The sequence below is a fragment of the Osmerus mordax genome, chromosome 1 (genome assembly GCF_038355195.1).
Source record: "Osmerus mordax isolate fOsmMor3 chromosome 1, fOsmMor3.pri, whole genome shotgun sequence".
In the NCBI taxonomy this organism is placed as follows: domain Eukaryota; kingdom Metazoa; phylum Chordata; class Actinopteri; order Osmeriformes; family Osmeridae; genus Osmerus; species Osmerus mordax.
Window position 1 is genome coordinate 12,205,919 of NC_090050.1, and position 26,133 is coordinate 12,232,051.

At 49.6% G+C, this 26,133-nt stretch overlaps 1 protein-coding gene across 2 annotated transcripts; it reads left to right on the top strand.

The window, feature by feature from the left end:
• Positions 1–117: 117 nt before the first annotated feature.
• On the top strand, positions 118–22,704 carry trim62.1 (tripartite motif containing 62, tandem duplicate 1). 2 transcript variants are annotated; one of them, XM_067237713.1, is made up of 7 exons: positions 118–231; positions 919–1,550; positions 13,391–13,486; positions 16,112–16,368; positions 17,748–17,863; positions 20,696–21,313; positions 21,596–22,704. In XM_067237713.1, exons 2-6 carry the CDS (start codon positions 1,143–1,145, stop codon positions 21,244–21,246), a joined length of 1,428 nt encoding a protein of 475 aa, XP_067093814.1. In that variant the 5' UTR covers positions 118–231; positions 919–1,142; the 3' UTR covers positions 21,247–21,313; positions 21,596–22,704. The 2 variants fall into 2 exon arrangements, with proteins under 2 accessions (XP_067093814.1, XP_067093823.1); XM_067237722.1 differs by having other exon boundaries at positions 146–231; positions 929–1,550.
• The last annotated feature ends 3,429 nt before the right edge of the window (positions 22,705–26,133 follow it).

The window sequence follows — 26,133 nt, forward strand, 5'->3', positions numbered from 1 at the left end:
TGAGATGTCTGTGATGGCCCGAGGGGTAGATCATATGACACAGAAAGAGGAAGTCGTGAATAGCGGCGCTAGTGGACCGCCGTACAGGTGGTGGGTTGGTTTCTATCTGTGATCCGACACGACTTAGTCCCACACTCAAAGGGATCAGGCAGAGAGAAGAGGAAGCGAAGGGATCCTGTACTCGCTATTGATGGGAAAACTGAGCTTAGGATAGGGTCACACTAAGGAACGGTGAGTGGAGTGCCCTATATGTTAGTTAACTGTATTTAAATGTCTTCCTGATTAGTTTGATATCCGGCATGGCACGCTGTTTTGAAACTAATGAAAGCATCTCTCCGCGATGTTCGATACAGTTTTTTTTATACGTTAGCTAACAGTCTTGCTAGCGCTACTAGCTTGCAGTACTAGTAGAAACAGTCATCTGCTGCTACAGTATATAGCCTGCCAACGTTAGCTAGCCAATTATACTTAGCTAGCTACAGGCATGTTTGGGGTTATGTAGATTAGCTAGAATTGCATTGTGAATATAAATATTCGCTGATGTTAAATTTTGATTCATAGTGTCAGTTTGTCTTAGAAACACCACTTGACATGTCAGAAATATTCGTAAAAGACAGCGTTCGGAAAGAAGGACATTAGCAGGTCGAAATGCTGCGGTTGTCAGTCATTCCATCATGAATTAGGGCAGCTCTGGCTAAGGTTACTGTAGCCAGTCCTCCAGCTAGGTAGTTCAGTCGTATAGCTTGCCACAGTACTAGTTAGGTCTAGGATGCCAAGTACTTTTCTCATGGGTATCACTGAACCCATGAAAGTGAATCACTGACTGAGACTTGTCAATGATTGATTGCTTTGGAATAATTCTGACCACCTTCAAGATTTCATTGCAAGTTAATGTCTGTGTGTCTGATTTCTATTCAGTTCCCAACAGAGAAACCAAAGAAGAGGATCAAACATTCTGCAGCAGGTGTTTTTGAACTTCCCTTCTGCACCCTCTTTCATGTAATAAGTGCTCTTGGCCCGAGCACAGTATAGTAAAATATAAAGTATATAGTAAGTATAGTAAAGTATATCTGGCCTGCCTAGTGCAATTGGCCCCCGCCTACACTCTGCAGTTAAATGCAGCTCCACCCCAGTGCTTGCAAATGGCTTGCTGTCTGAAGGACGAGCTCCTGTGTTCCATCTGCCTGAGTATCTACCAGGATCCAGTCAGCTTCGGCTGTGAGCACTACTTCTGCCGCAAGTGCATCACCGAGCACTGGAGCAGGCAGGAGCCGCACGGGGCGCGAGACTGTCCGGAGTGCAGGAGGACCTTCGCCGACCCTCTGCTCTCCCCGAGCCTCAAGCTGTCCAACATCGTGGAGCGCTACTCCGCCTTCCCTCTGGACGCCATCCTGAACGCCCAGCGGAGCTCCTACCCCTGTAAGGACCACGAGAAGGTCAAGCTCTTCTGCCTGAGCGACAAGAGCCTGGTGTGCTTCTTCTGTGACGAGCCGGCGCTGCACGAGCAGCACCAAGTCACCACCATTGACGAGGCCTACGAGGAGATCCAGGTCAGTTCAGGTTTTAGAGCTGTAGGCTAAACCATGTACACTTGTAGGCTGTAAACAGCTTAGGTTCTCTAGTCCACTTATGGTTGCAATGTTCAACTTTTCTACTTCTTTTGAAACGGAAGTACAGTTAAAAAACCCAACTGAAAGGATTTTGCATGATTACGCATGACTCAAAAACAACAACAGTGTGTAAACGAAAAGAGGACCTTGCTGTGAGTTCCTATTCAAGCTTGCACGCTAGGCACATTTGTTAGATAGGTGTGGGAACAAATAGGCAAAGTGTTTTGTAGCAGCTGTGACAGAGACATTCCTTCTCTGATACTGTTAAACATGGGAGCCCTTGATCCCTACTGTTTGGCCAACGGCAAGGCGTGAGAGACGATAAGACCCAGAGCTGAGCTTTTAATGGTTACTTGTTAGTGCCTTATTACCATCTCAGAAATCACGCCTACATTATGGGAATATCATAATTCTTTATTAAAAAAAAATTAAGCTCCACTTTGTCAGTGTCTTTGACATTATTTGTGCAGAAGTTTTCAGGTTGTGAGAGTTATTAGTACCGACATCATCCTGGCGTAAATAAGTGTATTTTACTAAGTAGAAATAACTGCAACTGGTTTCCAGTGTTAACACAAACTACTTGTTGGGGTGCTTAAAAGACTTGGCAGCCTCTATCTTGTCCTTCCTCGTAATTCAGTTTAGATAGCGTGTAATAATAGACTGAGCACCACAAACATCAACGTTTTCCTTGTTCCATAACAGTGAAGCTTTGCATCAAAAGGTCAATGCAATGTAATCTCGATGCGGAATTAATTGGTACAACGCTCTGCCGGGCTGCCTTAGACGGTTTCTAGCGGTTTCTACAACAGCATCTCTCCCTGGAGGTCTTTTCAAGATGAAGTGTCGTGGCATTTCCTCTGCTGGTGGGAGGTTTCCAGGCTGCCCAGATCTACAGGGCCGAGGGAGTAGCAGGCTGGCACCCAGTCAGAAACAACCCCCCCTCCTCCTATTAGCTTGGCACATTTCAGTTTCGGATTTGTTGTTACGGCTTCAGGGAAACTGTACTCAATGATTCTTTCAGTTTTGTTTCCTTGGCTTCGCGCCTCGCCCCAGAACCTGAACCTGTTTGTGCGGTCGGTCCAGGTGTTTGGGTCTGCTAGACCAGGATCCCATCCTCGGGTGCTTGGATGCCCAGCATTTGGACAGCAGAGTGTCAGACAGGGTTGCCTATCAACGAAAGGGTGGTTTCATACATTTCAAAGCAGAATGGCAGTTGAGTGGTGGATGTGCAAAGGTTTGTTGACCCTATGGGAACAAAGGTCAGTTTTGACACGGGGAAGTCCTGATAATACCACACTCTAAGTTCTAAAGAGATTTGGTAGGGTCAATGTGTTAAAACTAAAAACTCTGATGTAAGGCTGTGGTAGGGCATCTGAAAAAGCTTCGACTGTAAAAAAAAAAAAAAAAATCCATCTTGAGATTCCTCTAAAAAGCACCGACAGTTGACATTGGAGTATGATCTCTTGTCTATGTGATAGTGTCAGCTTGCTTTTAGCTGATGACAGCCTCCGCTTGTGGTCCATTAGAAAGCCCTGGATAGACAAATACTGACCACCCGCCATTACCTTGTTTACCTATCAGTCCTCTGCCTAGTCATTGTGCTCTATCACCAACTCATTAAGAAGGTCAACATCTCCCATCTCTCTCAATGTGGGCTACTAAGTTGGTGCCACAGAGGCTAAGTAAGTGCCAGTTGACTTTGTGACCAGCTGTGTTCCTGGCCACAGCAGAGGTAGAGCTTTGGTTGGTCTGTGCAGGGCTGGCAGGAGTTAGGAGTGTAATCTCCTTAGTTTGGCATGTCAGTGCTCTGACCTCAGGCCGTCATCCTTGTTGCTGTCAGGGCTGAGAGCAGGAGGAGGAGGAGGATGGAGAGGAGGGTTTTCGCCCACAGGGACACCGCCAGGTTTGTCCTTGAGGAGGGACCGGTCAAAACGACCGCTGATCACACACACACTCACACCATGTTGCTCAGACCGTGTTCCTCCCACACACATCGCCTGCATGTGTCTCTTAACGTGAAGGATATGACAGGATACAGAAGGATTTGATGAAGCTCTGCCACGGGCTTGAGGCAGCAGAGATTTCCCAGGAAACAAAATCACTCTGTTGAGGGGGGGGACGGGGACGGGGGGGGCGACGACTTAGACTCAACTGCCTGCGCAGGAGGTCCTCAGTCAACTCTAAAACATCTTTGTTTAAGAACACCACAATGTTCAAGACCAGCCATATATGAAATAGCGGCACTATTTTCACATAACGTGCTACAATAACAGTCGAGCTAAAACCTTTGCCGCATCTGTGTTTTCAATTCTCTGAATCCTCTCTGTGTCCGGTCTGGAGCAGAAGCTGAATCGACGGGCGCTTCTTTCATCCACCTGCCTGTACGGGGACGGGTTAGACCCTTCCTGTGGAGTTAGTGTTAGTTCAGCTCAGTGGTAGAGAGGGCTGACTGGATAGCCTTGGCGACTTTCGTCTCAGTTTTAGTCTTGGGGGACTGAAGTGGCGGAGCTGGAGAGATCCATGGGTGGACTTCTGCATAGCCACAGGCGTCTTCTTCTGCTCTGTTTGCCATCAGACCGCTGTGCTCCACCAGATGAGAACTGCACTGTTCCCTAGCCAGTCATTACATCGTCCGTCCATCCGTGGGCAGGAAGCGGAGCAGCTGCCTCAGTTGGCCCCTGCTTGCTTCTACTCTACTTGACTCTACTCTTCTGTACTCTGCTCGTCTGTACTCTATTGTACTCTACTCTGTTCAGAAGTGCTCCATGGGCTTCATAGAGGGGGTGAAGGGCAGTGCTGGAGCCTGTCGTTGTCAGTCAAGCCACGTCTTCCCATCTCAGTCAGCCCTTGGTTGTCTGTAAGTTCTCATTAGACCTCCTGTGTACCCAGGTAGTGGTCAATTCCAGAGCCGGTAGACTTCCTCACTTCCTATCAGGTCCACAGAGGCCACACAGCAGAGTGTGTTAACATTTGCCTTATCTTTTCCGCTCGCTGTGGCACTGGGGTGATATTTGAAGCTGGAGAATGAAAGGTGAGAATGTGGCCCTTTTTTTTTTAAGTGTTCCTTGCTGGCTTTAGAGCTGCCTCTCCTGCTCTCTCTCTCTCTCTCTTTCTCCCCCATCAGCAAACGTAAACAGCCGTTATTGGCTGCAGTAAATGAGTCAGGCAGTTTCAAGGGCACCCACAGCCGTCTCCTGTGGCCTGTCCCACTCTCCTCTACGTTCATCTCTCTTTCTCTCTCCCCCTATTTCTCTCTCATGTTTACGGCCCTCTTTTCTTGCCTGTACTTTTTTGTCCTCGCCCCCTCTCTCTCTCTCTCTCTCTCTCTCTCTCTCTCTCTCTCTCTCTCTCTCTCTCTCTATACCTCCATCTCTTCCTCCCTCGCTCTCTCTCTATACCTCCATCTCTTCCTCCCTCGCTCTTTCTCCCTCTGCCTCTCTTTTTCTCTCTCCCTATACCTCCTTCTCTTTCTCCCTCTCTGCCTCTCTTTCTCTCTGCCTCTCTCCCCCTTCCCTTGGCCTCTCTCTCCTCATGCCTCTCTCTTAATCTTCTCCTCATTCCCTTGGTATGTGCTTTATTAAATGTCAGGGCTTGCTCTCGTTAACTAATTCTTTAGAGAGGTGGTTCCCAGAGTTAGGCCTTTCCTTTCTTCTTCCTCTTCTTCTCCCTGCCTCTCCCTCCTGTCGATGCTAACCAGGCTGGTGTGTGGCGTGGCCCGGACGCCGCCTGCGTTCAGGTGGAATCAAGCCACGGGGAGAGGCAGAGCAGTCGGGTTCAGTTAAGCCGGCAGCACAGACGCTCAGCAAGGTCCTCCTGGGACTGGGAGAGCTGTTCTGACTGGGAGAGCTGTTCTGAGAGGGAGAGCTGTTCTGACTGGGAGAGCTGTTCTGAGAGGGAGAGCTGTTCTGCCTGGGAGAGCTGTTCTGACTGGGAGAGCTGTTCTGACTGGGAGAGCTGTTCTGACTGGGAGAGCGGTTCTGATAGGGAGAGCTGTTCTGACTGGGAGAGCTGTTCTGAGAGGGAGAGCTGTTCTGCCTGGGAGAGCTGTTCTGAGAGGGAGAGCTGTTCTGCCTGGGTGAGCTGTTCTGACTGGGAGAACTGTTCTGACTGGGAGAGCTGTTCTGATAGGGAGAGCTGTTCTGACTGGGAGAGCTGTTCTGATAGGGAGAGCTGTTCTGACTGGGAGAGCTGTTATGCTAACCAGGCCTGCCTACTCAGCCCTCCTTGCTTGATCAAAACACGACCAAAGAAACCTTCTGGCAGCCATTAAAACGTACTTGAAACAGGTTTACCACATGACAAGTACTCAATTGTGTTCGGAAGGAATTTGCTCTAATTTCCTTCCAGCGTGCCAGTGCAGTGATTACAGCCCATTCAGATCTCACCTAGCTCACATGAATGTGCAGGTGTGTCTGTCAGAACCCTGGCTGGGCTTCTGCAGCCATGGTTTTGGTTCTTCTTGTTTTTCCTCTGAAGAACTCGTGGCGAAGGGTTGGACTGAAACCTCTTTCTCGTGGCTGTGTTTACTGACTGCTGGGCAAACATCCCTTTTCTTCCTCCCGGCAGGCTTTGTTCCTCAGGCCTGTGTGTTCCTGGGCTGTGAAACAGGTCTGCAGGATGACACAGCTAACATGAGCGTGGACCCTGCAGCAGAGATACGGCAGGGTCACGGGTTTGATGTAGCGTGACATAGTATACAATACCTTCTCAGATCAGTACTAAAGGTGTGACTCTGTTTCGCCGTGGACTGGGTGCTGTGTGTGTGGGTTCTGTGTGTGTAGGAACTGGTATGACAGGAGAGGAGAATGCCTCTGAGCAGGAAGGGTGGCTATGAAAGATGTTTTGTATGTATCTTGTGTTTGATCTTGAGGCTTTATGTAGCCATCCTACGTAGCCTAGCTCGAGTGTTGAAAAGGAGTGTGTGTGCACTGTGTGTACTGTGTGTGTGTGTGTGTGTGTGTACTGTGTGTATGTGTACTGCATTTGTGTGTAGCGATGGACATCCCTGGACCCTCTGCCCCACCCTATCCCGGGATTGTGAGCAGTGCGTTCCTGATTATCTTGGGAATTAAAGCAGATTACAGGCCATTGTTAAAAGGCCGGGGCCGGGCTGGGCCGTAATCTGCTGTAATTCCCTGTGTCTGTGATTAGCTGCAGATGATTGAATTAGACGTGCTGTTGATATGAGGTCCTCATTAACACTACACTCCGCTGAGGCACACATAATCCAGGACTTCCTGCCACTGGGGTCACTGTCAGAGATAGACCCCTGGCAAGACAGGTTGTGGGGCTCACAGTATCTACAAGATGGACCGCTGCCTGCAAGCCTGCCTGCAAGCCTTTGATTCCAATGTAAAAAAATAATATATATAACATCAATATTCCGATACAGTATCAATGTTTTGGGGGACAATAACCAAGTGAATGCAACATAGTTTATATTGCCTGAAATATATTGAAATATAGGAGGCCATGTCAAAAGGCCCAGTGTGGATCAACTGTTTTTCAATAACAGGCTGAAACTGAGTTGTTACTGCAGCTAGCTACAATTGATATATTTAACTGTCCTTCTTAAAGGTCTCCATGATGGGGCTGCAGCAGGCCCCCTTTTGTTTACAGTCTCTCTCTCAGGTATCTCTCTGTTGGGGACGAGGAGAGGAGAGGTGATGAGGAAAGAAGGAGAGATGAGGATTGGGGCGGAGAAAAGGAGTCGAATGAGAGGAGGAAAAGAAAGGAGACGAGAGGAGGAGAGACGAGGATTGGGGAGGAGAAAGAAGGAGAAAGAAGGAGAGGAGGACACGAAAGGAGAGGAGAGGAGATGAGGATTGGGGAGGAGAAAGGAGGAGAGGGGAGGTGTGGAGAGCAGAGTCAGGGCATGGCTCTCAGGCTGGTGCAGGTGTAGGGGGGAATTCCCGCCTGATGGCTATGGTGTCACATGGACTCCAGTAGGCTATGTAATGTATGTGATGATCCTTACCTCAGGGGAGTAGGGTATGTGTCTGTGTGTGTCCGTGTGTGAGAGAGAGGGGGAGGGGAGAGGGAGAGGGAGGATGCGTGCGGACCACTCATTTAAGTGGGTCAAATATAAATGCTGCCAAGCAATTAAATGGCAGCTCTACAGACAGACATCAGATCACAGCTGGGTCCAGCTCATTCTGGCCACAGAGCAAGAAGACAGTTCTGTCAACATGAACAACAAGCTTGTCGGATGTTGATTCTTATTGGACACTGGCATCCAGACACCCAAACAGTACACGAACAGAATTGCGTCACAACATACTGGCCATTAGTGGGTTTCCTAATCCGAAGAAGTGGCCTTTTTCCCCCAGAGAGGGCATGGTTAGCCTCTGTATTTAGGTTTCTTAGGAGGCCATATCCCCTTTTTCAGGGATATCTGGTTTTATCCCACACACAGCCAACACTGAACTGTTTACATCGCTGGAACAGATGTAGAGCCATGTTTTTGGGAGCCTCCGTTGGTGAACAGCGGAGCATTCAATGTTTTTTGTATGACTCGGTGGAACAGGATGTCCAAATATAGCCTGTATTAATAATGGCCCTTTCATCAGAAATAATTAGAAAGCTGATTTATGGCCACTGCTGAAGTAGGACTTGTTAGAGGGTTACGTAATGTCAAAAAGCACAAAGCTGTGTGTGTGTGTGTGTGTGTAATAGTCCTAATCAAGCAGACCATAGATGATGTATCCCCCCCTCCCAGATGAGGCCCAGCCCCTCCCTGGGTGATTGATACCTTGTCAGGAGGCCTCGCTCCACAGATCTCTGGAACGGCTTCTATGAGCAGCATGGTCATGTAAGCACCGCTGCAGATTGAATAGGTGGGATAGGATTAGGTCAAGCTCCTCCATGCATTACAGTGGTCCAGTCAGCAGAGAGTCTGGGTGTCAGCTCTCAACAGGATCCCAATACTGGGAGGCAGACTGCTCGTAGTTCAAGCAGCAGGACATGCTGTCATGTGCCAGGGCCCCAGACCTCCAGTCCTCTGCCAACTGCACATGTACACACACACACAAACACACAGGGTCCCTGTGATCTGTAGCCCTGACAGCATCGGTGTCCTGAGAGGTTGACTAATGTTCCTCTCCTCTCTCCCTCCCAACATCCCTCGCCTCTCCTCTCTCTCCCAACATCCCTCGCCTCTCCTCTCTCTCTCCCAACATCCCTCGCCTCTCCTCTCTCTCTCCCAACATCCCTCGCCTGTCCTCTCTCTCTCCCAACATCCCTCGCCTCTCCTCTCTCTCTCCCAACATCCCTCGCCTCTCCTCTCTCCCTCCCAACATCCCTCGCCTCTCCTCTCTCTCTCCCAACATCCCTCGCCTCTCCTCTCTCCCTCCCAACATCCCTCGCCTCTCCTCTCTCTCTCCCAACATCCCTCGCCTCTCCTCTCTCCCTCCCAACATCCCTCGCCTCTCATCTCTCCCTCCCAACATCCCTCGCCTCTCCTCTCTCCCAACATCCCTCGCCTCTCCTCTCTCCCAACATCCCTCGCCTCTCCTCTCTCCCCCCGGGCCTAGCCCCTCCCTAGCATCTATCACAAGGCTGGCCAGCGCTACTCTTCTGTAAAAGATGTGTTAGTCCTTTAACTTAAAAATAGATCCATAAACAAATACAAACATTTGGATTAAAGTATAAAGAAATCCCAGAAGATTTGATAAAAACCCTGAATATTATTCTAACCTCAAATCGAGTATGTTTTGTTAAATGACTAATTTAATCACAATCCCTCCGCCAAAGATAGCTTCCACTAAATCCCGTGTTTGTTGTAGTCGGAGAGAGTAAAGGGTGGATTTGCATGCAGAATGTCCCGGTGCTCTGCTGGAAGTGGAGCAGGCTCACAACATTCATCATTTACATGACGTGCCCTACATTCTCCTCGCTGGAGGAAGACTTCCAGGATCACCACCACTGCTCTCCTCAGAAGGAGTTTTTTTACTTTTCTTCTCTCCTCCCCCCCCTATCTTCTTGCGACCCCATTTTTGGTGGACGTTCTCCATGTTCCCTCCATCCATCATGTGTCTCAGATTGTACAACCTAGCTCCTCTCTTCTCCGTTCTGGACTACAGAGTTGAGATGCAGCCGCTGCGCAGTGACTCCTCAGACTGTTGTCCATGATGGAGAGGAGACGAGTGAGGCTGTACAGAGTTGAGATGCAGCCATGCTGCTGCAGCTCTGTGACTGCTGAGAGCAGCCAGCCTCCTCTCCTCAGGGTCTGCAGGCTGTAGAGCTGCAGGCTGTGCTGACGGTGGAGGAAAGCCAGGGCCAGCCAGGGGAGGCAGCTTGAGCCCAATTTGATGTCTCAGACCCATTTTTTTTTCTTTTCTTGTCCTGACACAGCTTTTTTTGTTGACTGTGAGTTGTTATTTATTAAGTTTATACCGTGTGTGGGTCCTGAGGGAAGTGGGAAGCTGCATTGGGGGCCAGGAGACTCATGATAGAGCTGGCACACTTGGCTCTGAGGTTATTATAGTTTAACAGCACTATTTGGCCAGTTTCTACTATACACTTTAGTTTGTCCAAAAGTGACACACCCTTTCCTTTTAATATTCTAACCAATTTCGTACCTGTTAATGGTTCATCATGCAACAAGGAAAAATACCTGAAAGCGTATTCATGGCACTAATTGACTTTTCTTTGGAACAGTGAGTCAAGGACCCAGAAATCCACAGAACATTCCTTCCATCCTACGTGTAAGGGCGGTTAGCTGAGTTCACTGTAATGAACAATCCAGCTTTCTAATACTGAAACTGATGGCGTGTGTGCCAGTGCTGGATGCTCTCATCAAATCATTGTCACCAGCCTGCCATCCTGTGCCTGGGACATGGGCTATGTGTGTCACTGAGTGCTGCAACGGCAGGGTCATGCTGTGTGAGGGAAGATCCTGCTGTGTCATGTGGTGCTCCTAGCCTCCAGATGCTATAGGTTGTCATGACAGCATGCTAGGATGGCTAGCATACAGCCATTGTGGTAGCATGCTAGGCTAGCTAACTAATACTGTGTGCCACTGGTCCTCATGTTATCATGGTAACATGCTAGGCTAGCTAACTAATACTGTGTGTCACTGGTCCTCATGTTATCATGGTAGCATGCTAGGCTAGCTAGCTTGCAGCTACCGCCTCACTGCTCCTCATATCTTATTATGACAATCTGCTGACTGGCCTGGCAGGGCTGTGCAGGTCCCAGACAGTACTTCACCACGGCTGTAGCATCCAGCTAGCCAGAACCAGACTACAAACTGCTCTGGATGTGGAGGCCATGTTTGGGAAGCCAGTGTAAAAAGGCCTCTGGCAGTGCTGCGGTAGCTAGCTAGGTGCATCCCTCTCCTACGATGATGGGTCACTTCTCTTAGACCTTTTGTTTATGAACTAGGTAGTCAACACGATGACATCATGGTATCTGTTAACCACTGGGTTTCTACTCTTTTACTGTCTACGTAACAGATCGTTTTTTCTCAGGTTAACAGGGACTGTAACAGTCTTTCTGGGTCAGAATGGGCAGAAGAAATCAATATTTGTCAGTTTGAAACACTACTGTGTATAAATGATAATGGTGCAAACAGCAGTGCGTGCTTGTGTGTGTACAGGCTTTGTGTGTTTTCCTACTTGGCAACCCAAAGCTGATCAACTGTGAATCATACTGTCGTTACCCTTGTGACGCATCTGCGGCATAGGTCTGAGATGTGTGTGTGTGAGTGTGAGAAACCGACCCTTCCCTTTGCTGTCCTATTTGTTGTGATTTACACAGCAAGGCCAAGGGACCGGCTGTGTGGGGATGTGTGTGTGTGTGTGTGTGTACTGGGCTCTGGCTGTCCTCTCAGCTCCTGCCAGTGTTTACTCTCCTCTTCTGCAGACTGAAGGAGTCACGACCCGGCCCTGCCTCCAACGTGCTGCACCATGTCATCATTTGGGGGGGGGGGGGCTGTTTCAGATGGTGGAGCTCATCTGGACACCTGTCAGGGTTGCAAATGTTGAATAACTATAATACGGTCAACAAAGGGAGCAACTCTATTTTACATTTTTACATGAGCCTATGTTAAAGAAAAGAGTGAAAAGGAGTTGTATGCACTGATTGTAGGTTGTACGCACAATAGCAACCTCATAATACTAACTGCAGGCTTTGGCAACTTACAATTTACAAATTGGTCTTATTTTCGCAGACTTTTTCATCCAAAGTGGACATTTTTACATTTACAGTAGTAAGTGGTAATCAGGTAATCAAGGACCAGAATGGCAGGATTCAGGTTTGGCAGGTACTTCAAGAAGTAATGTACACTTAAGTGCAGCTTTCTTGAAAGTTCTCTTTGACATCAGTGAATAGGAATGAAATCAGAGGAAACCATTCTTCGGCGTTGCAGAGTGAATCAGCATTCTGAGAACAGCTCCATCATTCACACTCTGACTCTGCCTCTTGTTTTGTTCGTGTTCTTCAACAGGGTTTCCAGTTTGAAGCCAATAACCATCTTGAAGTTAGCTAGCTGATTTAATTAATTCAGCCCCCAGCTGTGTTGGAAGTTGGAGGAATTTAAAGTCCCTTGTGTGTGTTTAAGAAATGACATTTTTGGAGATGTTGTACCCTGGAGCTGCGAGCATGCGGGATGTAGGGAGGGAGTGGAAAATAAAAGAAGACACGTTAAAATGAGTTTTAGATTTATAGCCGTCTAGCTTTGACCCTGTACCCTGCAGCAAGGCATCCTGGGAAAATGTCATGTCCTGTTTTGGTTGGCCAGCTGAGATGGGCTGGAGAGCTGCAGTCACAGATCACCAACATGAACGCACACACACACACCTCGTGGAGGATGAGACAAAAAAAAAGCAAGTCCGCCCACACGCAATTGGTCATAAGGTTGTTCTTGACGTCTGTGTGTTGTTGAGGGATGTGAAACCATTGGATCAGCATGCAGTCTCACGCTGTCTGACTGAGATTCATGTCACACCTCCTTGTGTCCCTGGGAACATTCAAATGAATGTTTTATGTCTTTTTCAACCAATTACGACATTCAGGCTTTCTGGCTCATTTACAAGCAAAAATAACTGGTCGTTAAGACAAATGTTGCATTCCAGTGCCTTGATGGATAACAGTGCTTTAGGTATTGTTCTATGCTGCTCAGTCTATTTTTTACCCAAGCATCTCTGCTGAGGAAATGTGTGGGCTGAGCTGTCGTCGTGCGGCCCTGGTGCTGGTCGGCACCAGAGGCCTGTTTGTGTGCCTTCACGAGGAGGGAAAGACGAAACCAGAGAAAGACGAGAGGAGAAGGACACCTCTGGGGTTTTTCTTCCGGAAACCTTAGACTCTCTTTCTCTCCGTTTTGACTTCATTACTCCCTCATCCGTTTCTGGGTGCTCCTGACCCAGGGGCCCGGCCGGGATGCTGGAAGGGCAGAGCCGAACAGGCATGCAGACCCTCTCATTTCCATCCTCCTAGATCCATCCTCCATCCTGTGTGTTTCCGAGATTTGGTTTTGGCGAGGCGAGCTCCTCGATTGATCCATTCTGAAAGGCTTCGAAAGGGAGGAGGTGAGAGAGGAGAGACCCGAGTCTCCCTCTGAGCCGGCAGCAGGGGTCTGAATATGACCTTCGCGTGCACTTGAGATCGGCAGCAATCAGTTTGTTTCTTCACAACAAGTGAGAGGAACAAAAGGGGAGGAGGAGAGCTGCTCTAGTCCAGTCCTTTGACAAAGTCATGGACTAAATCCAGAGTCAGTCATATTTGATGAGATGTCGTGTTGCAGTACAGTTGCTTACGTGTGTGTGTGCGTGTGGTTGCAGAGGGAGATGAAGGAACAGCTGGCCACTCTGCAGGACAGTGAGAAGGGACACACTGAAGCCCTGCAGCTTCTCCAGAGACAACTCACAGAGACCAAGGTAGGTACACACACACACAACTCCAATTAAATGAATAATGAGTTCCTCTCTATCGTACTCTCGTTTTTTATTTATTTGTAATCTCTGTGTGTTGTTGCCTCTCTATCTCCCACCCACCCACTCACATACACACTCACACACACACAGTCCAGTCACTGTTTGGACTGACAGTGAATGTCCAACGAGCAGATCGGTTTATTGAGCAGCTCTTTAATCTTGACACCTTGTTTTAATCAGCCCAGCGAGAGCATCTAGTCAATATCAGCTTTTTCCCCCCCAGCTCTCTGCTCTCGCTCTCTCGCTCTCTCGCTCTCTCTCTCTCTCTCTGTCTCTCTGTCTCTCTCTATGCCTTCATTCTCTGCTCTCTGCTCATCTCTACCTCTTTACCTCTCTCTATGCTCTGCTATCTGCCCTCTCTCTCTCACACAGACACTGTGTGTGAGTGTTTCTCTCTTCTTAGCAGTAAGTCTCCTAAGTATTCTGTGCTATTGGGAAGGAGGGGGAGCTGCCTGCCTGTATTAGTCATCCTGGAGCAGGTGCAGTGCAGCCAGTCTTCCTCCTCCTGCTGTCGTCTACACACAGTAGCATGGCCATCCCTCCTCCTCCATACACCTGACTGCATGGACAGCAGCGTGTTCAGGACCTCCAGTGTCGTTTAGAAGGAGCCCTTTCGCCTTCCCCCGCCTGCCTGCCATCGTCTTTAGCTGCCCGTCTGCCAGCTGTAGGTATTCTGCCCCCCGCCCCCCCCCCCCCTCCTTCCCTGCCTGCCCCAAACACCCTGCCCCACCCCCTACAGGCTCAATATACTGCAGTCCGTCTCATTAGGTTTGCATCCATTTGTGCAAAGTGCAACTGCCTGGAAGAGGGGCTGGTATAGTGCGAGCACATTGATCCTCCGGCCCATCTCCACTGCGTTTGTTTTGATGTCGGTAACACGTCTTTATCAGCCTCACTGTTGCTGTATGATGAAGATGAACCACTGAATAGAGCTCAACCCCTTCTAGGTTAGGGTAGTGAGCTAGCCTTTCAGATCGCCACACCAGTCTGTTGGTCATCCAATCAGCCAGCCTGTCACCCAGCCGGTCAACCAATTACAACTTCCGACCTCGTGTCCAGCCCTCCTCACACTGTCACCAGGTGGGCAATGGTAGACAGGAAGCCAGGCAGGCAGCCCACCTTGATAAATGTGAGCCCACTCCCACACACAGAGGACCTCTAGGGGAGATAAATGATCTTAATAGGCTTTCAGCTCCCACTGCTCCAGAGAATCCCTGCCCTGGCCAGGAGATCTGAGGCTGGGCTGTTTGATGGAGATTGATGGAGTTCAAGCAATGAGTAATAAAGTCTATATCTGGCCACCATGGCTCCTGTTTCTCATCATCATCCTCCTACTTAACCTCCTCCTCCTGGTTCCTGTTCCTATGTGCTGAGGAGGAGGAGAAAACTGACATGTTATCCAGGGGAAGAGAATGTTTCTCCAGTACAGTGAGAGAAACTGCAGAGGCAGAGGGACAGAGCCATGGAGACAGTTCTACAGACAGAGGCTGTCTTGGCCTGTAGTGGTTGCCCCAGGGCTCATCCAATCTCCTTCTTCGATCTCTGACTGACAAGGGTTCTGCCTGGGTTCTGCCTGGATTTTTCCCGGGTTCTGGTTTCAACTACATTGCTTCCTTTCTGCAGCACTCTTTCTCTCCCTCTCTGTCTCTATCTCTCCCTCCCTGTTCCTCCCTGTCTCCCTCCCTGTCTCCCTCCCTGTCTCTCTCTCCATCCCTCCTTCTCTCTCTCTCATCCCTCCTCCCTCTCTCTCTCTCTCTCTCTCTCTCTCTATCTCTCTCTCTCTCTCCACCCTTCCCTCTCTCTGTCTCTGTTTCCCTCCAGCTCTCCACTGTCCTCTCTGTCTAATAGCCCTAGTTTATCTGCCTGTCCGCCAGTCTGCTTTACACAGCGGGCCCGTTCTCACTTGACCTTGGTAGGGTGAGAACGGTCATTAGAGTCTTTCTCTAATGACAAACTCACTGCTCATGTCCTTCTCTACCTGAACAACCACCTCCTACAGACAACACCAAGTCCAACTCTTTCCTCCATCCAGCCTCAATCAAGCGACGAGTTCAAACAACTCTATTGACTTCCTATATCCAGTCTCTATTTGACAACATTCTAATCGCAATCTGAAGAACATCTATGTAAACGCTGTTTTCCCTTCTTCTTTGATCAACCTTTACTGAACAAGATTCGCTATCTAACCACCATCTACCAGCAGAGTCAGTGGAAATGACTATCAAGCTGTCTGCTGTGCCTTTAGAGGATAGCACAGCGGGAAAGCATTTGTTTTTCTTTGAAGCGTATCAGGGCACATGTTGAACCCAACTCGAATACATAAATTCACATTTACATAATAGTTAAGCACTTTGTATCCTCTGGGGATGTTGACTCTTGTACAATTAAGTGTGTCAATTTGGGCAAACAGAAACACCTGTTTAAAAAAAAAAAAAAAAAAAGCGTCAAGTAGTTTCCTCAGCGTAATGAAAACAGGAAACCCCTTAACCTGTGCTTTGAGCTGTCCTCGTTTGAAGCCTCATTTCCAAATCCCGTGTGCCCTATTTCCCTGTGTCTCCTGTGTTCCAGTCCTCGGCCAAGGGCCTGCGCGCCACCATCGGCGAGGCGTTCGAGCGCCTCCAGCGGTTCCTGCGCGAGCGCCAGAAGAGCATGCTGGAGGAGCTGGAGACGGACACGGCGCGCACGCTCGCCGACATCGAGCGCAAGATCCAGCGCTACAGCCAGCAGCTGCGCGACGTCAAGGAGGGCGTCCAGATCCTGCAGGAGCGCCTCAACGAGACGGGACGCCACGACTTCCTGGAGGGCGTGGCCCTCACCTCCGAGAGGTGCTCCGCTTACTCTCTGCTCGCTTCCGCTGCTCTGGGACCAGCCCTCTGCCCCAGTCACAAGCCTTCGTAAGATGGTTGCACTGAGGTTACAGTCAGTCCCGCTCTGGGCGGGAAGAGCAGGCTCCCCGCTCCGCCCTTTCCCCCGAAACGGCTTTTCGACTCGAGGCGCGTTTCGATTTCGTAATAACGTCCACGGCGCCACGGGCGGCCGCGACCGATTGGGTTGATCTGACCGGAAGAGCCGTATCAAGCGCACCCCCGGGGGTGCCTCGGGGAAAGAGGGCGGGAATGCTTTTCCTGCCGCAGTGTGGATGTGTTTTGGTACGACGCCTCTGATGTCGCGTGAACTGCTCGTGTGGTCAGACGGCTGTCTGGGAGGAGGAAGAGAGTTGCACAGCAGACCTCCCTCAGGCCCTGCGCAGATGTTCTCTGATTCGGGCCAATTTAAACGGCTCTTTAGTCTTAATCTGGAAGACGGGGGCTCGAGGGGGTGGGTGGATGGACTTGAGAGGTTTTATAGGAGGTTGGCAGGTACAGTGAAGTAGCTTCAGAGAGGAGCTTTATTGAAGGTGGGCGTCCATTAATTAAAGTGTGTGTGTGTGAGGGGAGTGGGGGTGGATAGTATAGTACATACATTTACTGCTTTAGGTGAACCGTCAGTTCAGTGGGTTGTGGCCGGAGAACGAGGGGATAAACACAGGGATGGATGCACGGTAGGTTCTAGACCTCTGGAGCTCCGGGGATCAGAAACATGTAGGTGGAGGCAGGCTGTCCGGGAGGGTCTCGACAGGGTTGCTGTTCCAGCTCTGTTACTTCCTCACAGATACTACTGGGAAGCCGTCTCTGACTACGTGGGAAGCATGAATAGTTTTGCTGCATGACTTGGCCCTTTTGTTTTTGGTTTGATAACTGTGTTCTCGTCTTTGCTTTACGTCTCTTGACGCTGCTTTAGTTCCTAGTTCAGAATGGTTCCTCAGCGCTTCGTCGCACTCCTATAACTTGTCCTCCCTCCTCTCGCTCCCCCTCTCCCTCCTCCACCTCCGTCACTCCCCCTCATCCACCTTTTCTCACATCTCTTCCTCCCCTCACTTCTCCTCTCACGTCCTTACACACCCCTCCCTCCTCCTCCTTCTACACCTCCTCCTTCTCCCCTCCTCTTCCTCCCTGAACCCAGCTCTCCACCTGAAAGGGAGGACAGTTGTTTGTGTGCATGCCGGTGGGTATCATGGAGGCGGATACGGTGTCTGGTGTCTGTGGTTGATCCTGTAACGGCATCAGTGCTGAGCCAGGCAGTGATCCCCTGCTCAGTGCGGCGTGACGGCTGGTCCGGCGGCTGGTCCGGCAGGTGCTCAGCTGCTGTGTGTGTCTCCTTGCAGGATCAAGGGGAAGATCCACGAGACCAACCTGACCTACGAAGACTTCCCCACGTCCAAGTACATGGGACCTCTCCAGTACACCATCTGGAAGTCTCTCTTCCAAGACATCTCGCCAGGTAAAGGGGGAGGGCATCAAGACGGTGTTGGTTGGAATTCCTGCTCCGCATCGAGCCACGTGGGTGGGGTTTGCGCTTGTGGGGTTGGGTGTTTTACGGCGAACGGGCAACTGAGGCATGCCCAGTGCATCGAATTGCTCTCAATTATTGTTGGAACAGCCACAGTCCTGCACTACCTTCTCTGTTAATTTGCTCTCTCCCTCGGTGTGGCACCTGGTGACGAGGATGGAATGTGCCGATTTAGGGCCTTGGGAGGAAAATCTCTGCGTGATGAAACAGTGCAGGCGGGCTTATTCTAATTCTGCTGTATTAACATAGCAGGCGGCCAGTGTGAGCTCCCGCTCCTGTTTACGGCTCCCTGTTCGTGGGGGCCGGAGGGCTGAGATGCCCTTCTCTGTGACGGGAGGAGAGCTGATGAACATCTCTCTCTCTCCCGCTCTCTCTCCCTCTCCCTCTCCCTCTCTCTCTCTCTCTCTCTCTCCCTCTCCCTCTCTCACTCTCACTCTCTCTCCCTCCCTGTCTGTCTCCCTCCCTGTCTCAGCCCATCACTCACTCTCACAGAGGCTTATTTAAAATAATGCACCCAGGAGTATTTCACTCCCTCAATCAATCCTCCCATGTTTGGGGGCTCATCTAGTTTAGGTGGGGAGGGAGGGGGAGGTTAAGGGAGGGTGGGGGGGGGGGGCTGTGCATGGTGGATTCTCTGCCTCCTCTGACTGGCTGCCAAAGGGAACAATTGGTTCTGATCCATCATCGCTGGCAGCGACGGTGACGGCACAAAGACATTCCTCTCACCATCCCTCTCTCTGCGTTTCATACTACTGCAGGATTCGAGGCAGGCAAGGTATTAATCTTCTCCCAGACCCTGGGCTTATTCAATCTACGTCTCCTCCCGCGTGCGTGCGCGTGTGCGTCATCTGTGCACGCTCGTGCAGGTACGCCGGTCGTTCGGGTGTCGGCGGGAGCGAGCGTCTGAGGTTTCCAAAGAATTGATCGCAGCACATGCTGCCCATGTCATTGTGATGTCGAGATGACATTGACCTGCGTGTTGGCCCGGCGCCAGGCTCCGTGTGTGTTTACGCTGAGGCTGAGAAGGAAGCTGCTAGTGGCCTGCACACACCGAGGAGGGAGAGATGGAGCACATTCCTCTCTCTCCCTCTCCCTCTCCCCCTCCCTCCCTCTCTCTCTCTCTCTCTCTCTCTCTCTCTCTCTCTCTCTCTCTCTCTCTCTCTCTCTCTCTCTCCCTCTCCCCCCGACCTGCAGGGCTGGGAGGGAGAGGGCACGAACAAGCAGCCATTGTTCAGGCTGGGATCAAGCCAGCCATCATGGAAATAATGAGGGTTATAGTATTTAGGTATGGGGAAGGGAGGGAGGACTGTCCTGTTCTTCCTCTAGTTAGTCACATTCTATCAGGTCTGAGAAAGAAAGTGAACTACAACACAAAGTAACTACAGTTACTTTGTGTCCTACGGTTACCTACACTTTAGATCCAGGTGCTGGTAATAAGCATTAGCCAATAGGGAACAAGGTCCTTAGGAGATGCTGTGATAATGGATATGTGTTAATAAGACTATGTAAATGTTAACGATATACTGAAGGGCTAGGTTTAGGGATAGTGTCATTGTAAGATGAGATAAGCTTACGTTAACACGTAAAGGCCAATTTATACTACTTCGTTTTATAATGTGAGATGCAGATTAACATTACAGTGTGTTGAGAAGATTTACTAGCTTACACATTTGAGTAACTAACGACCTTATTTGCGATGAACTAATGCTTCTTACCAGCACCTGGGTCTGAAGGGTTCCCTGCACAGCTTCCTGAGGTGAAGCTCAGCCCAGCCAGCTTTCCCTCTGCCCCTCTCACGGCAGGAACCTCCCCTAGGCTCAGGATTGCATACCTACACGCTAGATGGCCATTTCTTCTCTACTATCAAACTCTGGAAGAACTCTTGGAGGAACTTTTATACTTGTATATTTTACTTTGTTTCATTCATCTTTGTATGTTTTGCTTAGGGTACAAAACAACTTCAGTTTCCAAGTCTCAAGTCCCACAGCCCTGTAGGTAATGATGAGGTGGTTGAGCTCACTGAAATGTGAGCCAACTAACGTTGGGCACCTCAGGATCAGTCACCAGCCGAAAATTGGCCTTCTTTTGTCATCCGCATAGATACGAGGACACAACCTTGGCTGTCTGGAATTCTCAGCACCCATGATCTAACTGGTGTTGTCTTCGTACGGTAGCTGTGACTGTCTGGATGCAAACTGGTTTTCTCAGGGCTGTAGCTGCACCCATCTGGATACAAACGGGTGTCAGAAATTGAACTGCACCGGGGATTTTGCCGTAACCGGACTAGTTATGCTCATGATCCAAGCTCGACTTCAAAACATATTCACTGCTCAACATCTTCAAAGATAAAGTGTGTTCGGTTTTTCACCAACTGGGCTAAATCACTTGAGGAATCACTTTCAGAGCTATGATTTTGGAAGTCAGCGCATACAGTTGGCTTCATTTCCATACTTCAAGACTGGCTGGCTGGCTTTTCCAATACCTCAGCATTAAGCTCACCAGCTTGGCGTGTGGGGCAAGAAGAATGACACTGCAGTTCTAGCTCCGAAAGTGTCCTCCTGGAATTGATTTGATTGATTTATGTACTTATTTTGTATCCATTTCGGTATACAGGCTGTTTATCATCGTAACTAATGTATTACCTTATATCTACAGGAACTCAATTACCTTCATACCATAAATTCCTGTCTTCTGGTTGTGTTTGACTTTTTCCACCCCCTTTCTCTCTTCCCTCTCCCCCCCCCCCCCCCCTCCTCCCTACAGTCCCAGCCGCCCTGACCCTCGACCCCATCACCGCCCACCAGCGCCTCATCCTCTCCGACGACTGCACCATCGTCGCCTACGGTAACCTGCACCCGCAGCCCCTCCAGGACTCGCCGCGGCGGTTCGACGTGGAGGTGTCGGTGCTGGGGGCCGAGGGCTTCGGCTCGGGGGTGCACTACTGGGAGGTGATGGTGTCGGAGAAGACCCAGTGGATGATCGGCGTGGCCAACGAGAGCGTGAGCCGCAAGGGCAGCATCCAGATCCAGCCCAGCAGGGGCTTCTACTGCATCGTCATGCACGACGGCAACCAGTACAGCGCCTGCACGGAGCCCTGGACCCGCCTCAACGTCAAGAGCAAGCTGGAGAAGGTGGGCGTCTACCTGGACTACCACAAGGGCCTGCTGGTCTTCTATAACGCAGACGACATGTCCTGGCTGTACACCTACCGGGAGAAGTTCCCCGCCAAGCTCTACCCGTACTTCAGCCCCGGGCAGAGCCACGCCAACGGCAAGAACGTCCAGCCGCTGAGGATCAACACCGTGCGGCTCTGAGGCGTGGCCGGGCGACAGAGGGCCGCGTCCACGCTAGAAGTTGACTCCGGAAGGACTTACGAGTCGTGTGAGAAACGACCCAGGACCGCTACGGCGGGGCTGGGTGGTTGTTTTGAAACTGCTCTGAAAGAGTTTGAGTTCCCTCGGTCGGGTGTATGTGTTTGTTGCTCTCTGGTTCCTCGTCCCCTGCTGTGGGGCTGGGGAGTTCTTCTGTGGGGTTTCCCTGGGACAGAGGCAGGGGCTGCGGAGGGAACCAAGAGCCCTTCAGACTAATGTGGAGCTGCTGTCGAGGAGGAGGATGAGCCTACGGGACCTCTGTGACAGGCATAGACCGGCCCACCTTGCACAGGTCTGGGGCTCCTGTTGATCCACTGCTGGTCTCCCCAGACAAGCAGACAGACAGACTCGACCTTTTGTCTCCGCTGACAGACAGACGGATGTTAGAGACTGTCTTCTGTGTCGTTGACTTGGCTGTGTGTGTGTGTGTGTGTGTAATGTGTCTTAAGGGCAGCACCTTTCCTTTGGCACAGCGAGCAGTTGAAGCCTTCTGTCTCCCTGAAAATGATGTCACAGTTATTGAATATATATGATCAAATGATTATTGTTTTATCCTCAGGATGTGTGTGTGTGTTTCGATGTCTCTGACTGATCTGTGACAGTCTGTTGTTCTGTACAACTGTGATGGTCTGTGTCACTTTTGGGTAAGGAGAATGTCACCACCCCTCTCTCCGGTCCTTGCGCCTGGGTTCTAATACATGAAACTGGAACACAGGATGTGTGCTTGATTTGTCTCAGAGTTTGCACTTCTGGGACTGTTGCATTGTTCTCATGCTACTGGGTAAAACCTATATCAAGTGCACCTGATTTATGGGCTTTGAGATGGGAGGGGAAGCGTGTGTCTAAACAGTACTCGTCAGAGCTGGTGTTTCCGCTGCTCTTCCTCGATTGGATCATGGATACTTGTGGACCTCCAGCGGTGGAACTCCACCTGTACCTGGTTCACTCTATACTGGTCATGATGGCACTCAAGAACATTCCATTCCTCTGCTCCCTCCCTTGTCCAATCGGATCTGTGTCCTCGTGTGTGTCCAATCAGAAGGAAAGGAACCGTGCAACGTGACTCATCACACCACATGAACCTCCAGATGAATCATTGTGTCGTTCGACCTGTTTTTTTATTTTTTATTATTATTCAAGAATTGCTACAAACACCAAATATGTTTGTTTGACTGCTGTAATGCCGTTCTGTAATACCAGTGTAAGTGGATAGTAAGAAGGATGGTGCTCTGCTGTCCCTGTGCCGTGAACAGGGCCGGCAATGTCGCTGCCGCAGCTGAAACATCTGTGCTTCTCTGCAGACTGACTCCTCCCAGGTGCCTCAAGTGCTCTTGTTTGTGATCCGGTGATTTTAGACGAGTACCCTGTATCCTGTGATAAGCGCAGAGAGATGGAGACAGAGTTGGGGGGGGGGGGGGAGAGAGAGAGAGAGAGAGATTGAGACAGAGTGGGAGGGAGGGAGAGAGACAGAGAGTGAGGGATTGAGACGAGTGGGAGGGAGAGAAAGAGGAAATGGGAGAGAGATAAATATAGGGCTATCCGAGCACATGCTCCTTTGGGGGTTCATTGTCAACCACCGCAAGAGTCATTCTAACAAGACAGTGAATGTGTGAGAAAAGGGAGAAAGTGGAAAGGGGAACAACAACAAAAACTATGACATAAATAAATTAAAGAATTGCACCACCGGTTCTGTCCTAATCCCCGGCCCCCTCTAACCCCTCCTCTCCTCTTTGTTGTTGTGGCTCGGTGTGTTTTTCTGTGTGTTTTTCTGTGTTGTTTCACATGAAATCCTTTTGAAGGGGCAGTGCCCTGTGATGTTGGACGTGCCAGTGTGTTCCGGTATGTGCAGTCTGAGGCCTCCGGGCAGCCTGTCTGTGGGAAGCACGACTGACTCCACAGGTCTACACCCCAGCAGGGGCTACGAGTTAGTCTGACGCCCTCCCAGAGGATCCACACAACAGCGCACATGTGTGACGCCACAAGGAAACGATCGAACAAACTGATTGTGAGCTTGACATTCCTAACAATCATCAAATTCATCATTTGTTATACACGTGTGGTTCCTCACATTCAGCTGGCTACTCGGGACCCTGCTTGTTGGTATAGCCCTGTGATGTTGGTTATATATATATATATACATAATTATATATAGCAAGAGATTATCATTTTATGTGGGTTGGTGGTGGTGGTGGGTTAGTGGTGGAACTGTAGGATTTTGAAAGATGATTGTGTGTGTGTGGACGATGGTGGCTGTGGACCCGTCACGAGTATGAAGGCACTCTGGTGTGCTTCTGCTGCTAGAGGTTCAGAACTTGTTTTAATGTACAATAAATGACTGGTGAAACCAAGGCCTGCATGTCTCTGCGTGATTGTTTCTGACACACACACAGCACGACACAAATCGCACACACTCAGCGTGATACCAATCACACACACTGCGCGCGCACACACAGCATGATACAAAAGTCCGGGCAATATTGGAACTGTACTGTATGGAAGACATGACCTGGTCTGACAAGTCGGTACCCGTTTGCCTTCCGAGTGTCTCTGAGATGAGCTGAGATGTGCCAGCCTTCTGCCAGCGCTGAAAGGCTGCGGGCTCGACTCATTCTTTGTTCTTTGTTTCTCCGTCCTGACATCAGTCATCATCTCACTCTGAGGCCTGTCTGAACGTCGCAAACTACAAGCAGGGATGAAGCATATGACGGATTGAGCCGCCTGCTTCAGCGAGACACATTCACAGCCCCCCTGCAGGAGAAGGACGCGCTGGAGAGAGGTCGTCGGTCTGGTTTAGAGAGCAACCTTCTGTTCGTTGAGGTAGGTCAGAGGTACCATGGCTGGTCACGTCAAGCTTCCCCTGTCCACGGCTTTGAACCATCCCGTCACAAACATTCGGCGATTTCCTGTCAAAAGAAACGTTGCCAGTGGGGCCATCTGATGTTTGTCTTTCACCAGGCTAGGGAGGAAAAGGTTGGCTAGGAGACAGAAGATCAATGATGCATTCATTTTTAATGAAACCTTTGTATGAAGTGAATGTGTGAAATGGAAACCAGGGCCAGAGGAGAGCGGAGTATAAAGCAAATGGGTGTTTTAGTGAGGCAGGTCTTCACAAAACCAAAACCTGTTTCTTTGCATTGATACTTTCCTGTAATGCTTCAAGACTGAAATGACTAACTGACTAATCCATTTCCTAACACTGTCTGACTAACCGTTAGATGGATACATTGGAAAACAGAACTCAGGCTTATAGGCATCCCATATCTACGTACTCTCATGCCAACATACATACATGGAACTATGGTACACATGTATACTGTCTCATCTGTACTGTAGACATCCCATTCCATTCCACACATGTACATATTTAAAGCCCCAGCAAACCACCTCAGCACATTCTACTCCCACCTCCATAATAGCATTCTGCACCACTCCATCGGAGAAAGATGGAAAAGTGAGAAAACGAATGTGGATGCTCCAGTTGTGATCCTATTACATGCATACATGCATGAGGTTACATGAATAAATATATTGACCTTGAACTAAATAAGTGATTGATTACATATTTCACGTCTGATATTTGATGTTTTTTTTTCCTCATCAAAGTACAAGCATAGATCAAATAGAAACTTTGATTAAACCTCTTCAGGAAACTTGAGATGCGGGGGGTTTGTTCCAGGAAAACTCAAGGATGTAGATGCTAGGAGTTTGTTTGTGTTGGAATATGCACCACCAAGAATCAAATTCATCCCTTTCAACAGAAGTCTTTTACTTCCTCATGCAAAAAAGTATCAATTTGAACTTTGACTTCTGACACTACTGAGTTGCATCAAGAGTCTATTTAGCTTTAATCCCTGGAGCCAGCCATCCTAAATGGTATGACGTAGATTTAAAAATATATACAGTACAATTTCATACATACAGTCAACTTTGTTGCAGGGATTGTGTTCTTTATCTACCATTAGCCATAATAAATGCCGGGCCGATTGATTGTAGTTGCATCATGTGTTCCAGATTGCCCTCAGAGCAGAGGAACTGGAGCAGAGATCAGAGCAGGCCACAGAGATAAGCGCGGATGTGAATATATTAATTTGTATGGTGCAGGCAGCAAGCAACAGCAACCTCCTTGTTCCTGTCAGTTCCCCGGGCTGACTGGAGATCAGCAACCTCTGCTGGCTACCCTGGGTGTCTGGTTCAAAGCGGCTCTTGTTCCTCTCCCTCCTGGAACAGATACCATTTCACCTCAGGTGAAAATGTGCAATAATAAACCTCTCACCAATATAACAAGACAGTTTTTTTTCAAAATCATTTCCTGGTTCCTGGGTTCCAGGTAATAGTCGACTAGGGTCCTTCAGGCAGGGGGGCTGTGAGCTTCTCATCTGGAGCCAAGTGTTGGGGGGAAAAGAGAAACTTCTGATAGACAGTACCCTCAAGGCTCACATGTGAGCCTCCCATCTGGACCCTACAGAACATGATGAGAGCGCAGCAGTGATTGTATGACATGTTTTTTACCTGGGCCCCTGTATCACCTCAGAGGTGGAATCGCTTGACAACGAGACACGTGCAGATGAAGCGTGCAGGAACATCCCACGGACATACGACGCTCACCCACCTCTGCATCGTCGAGGAGGAGGTGTTGGGGGTGCTCCGTGCCATTCTACACCTTCTTTGAGAGAGAACAGTTGCTAGTTGCTAGCGTACCTCAGGCTAACATGATGCCTGTGCCAAATGTTCCATTTGAGCCCTCTCATATTAATACAGATGATGATTCTTAGCTCCTTCGGCAGAGACGTGATGAGAACGTCATTAAAACTACCCTGTGGCAACTACAAG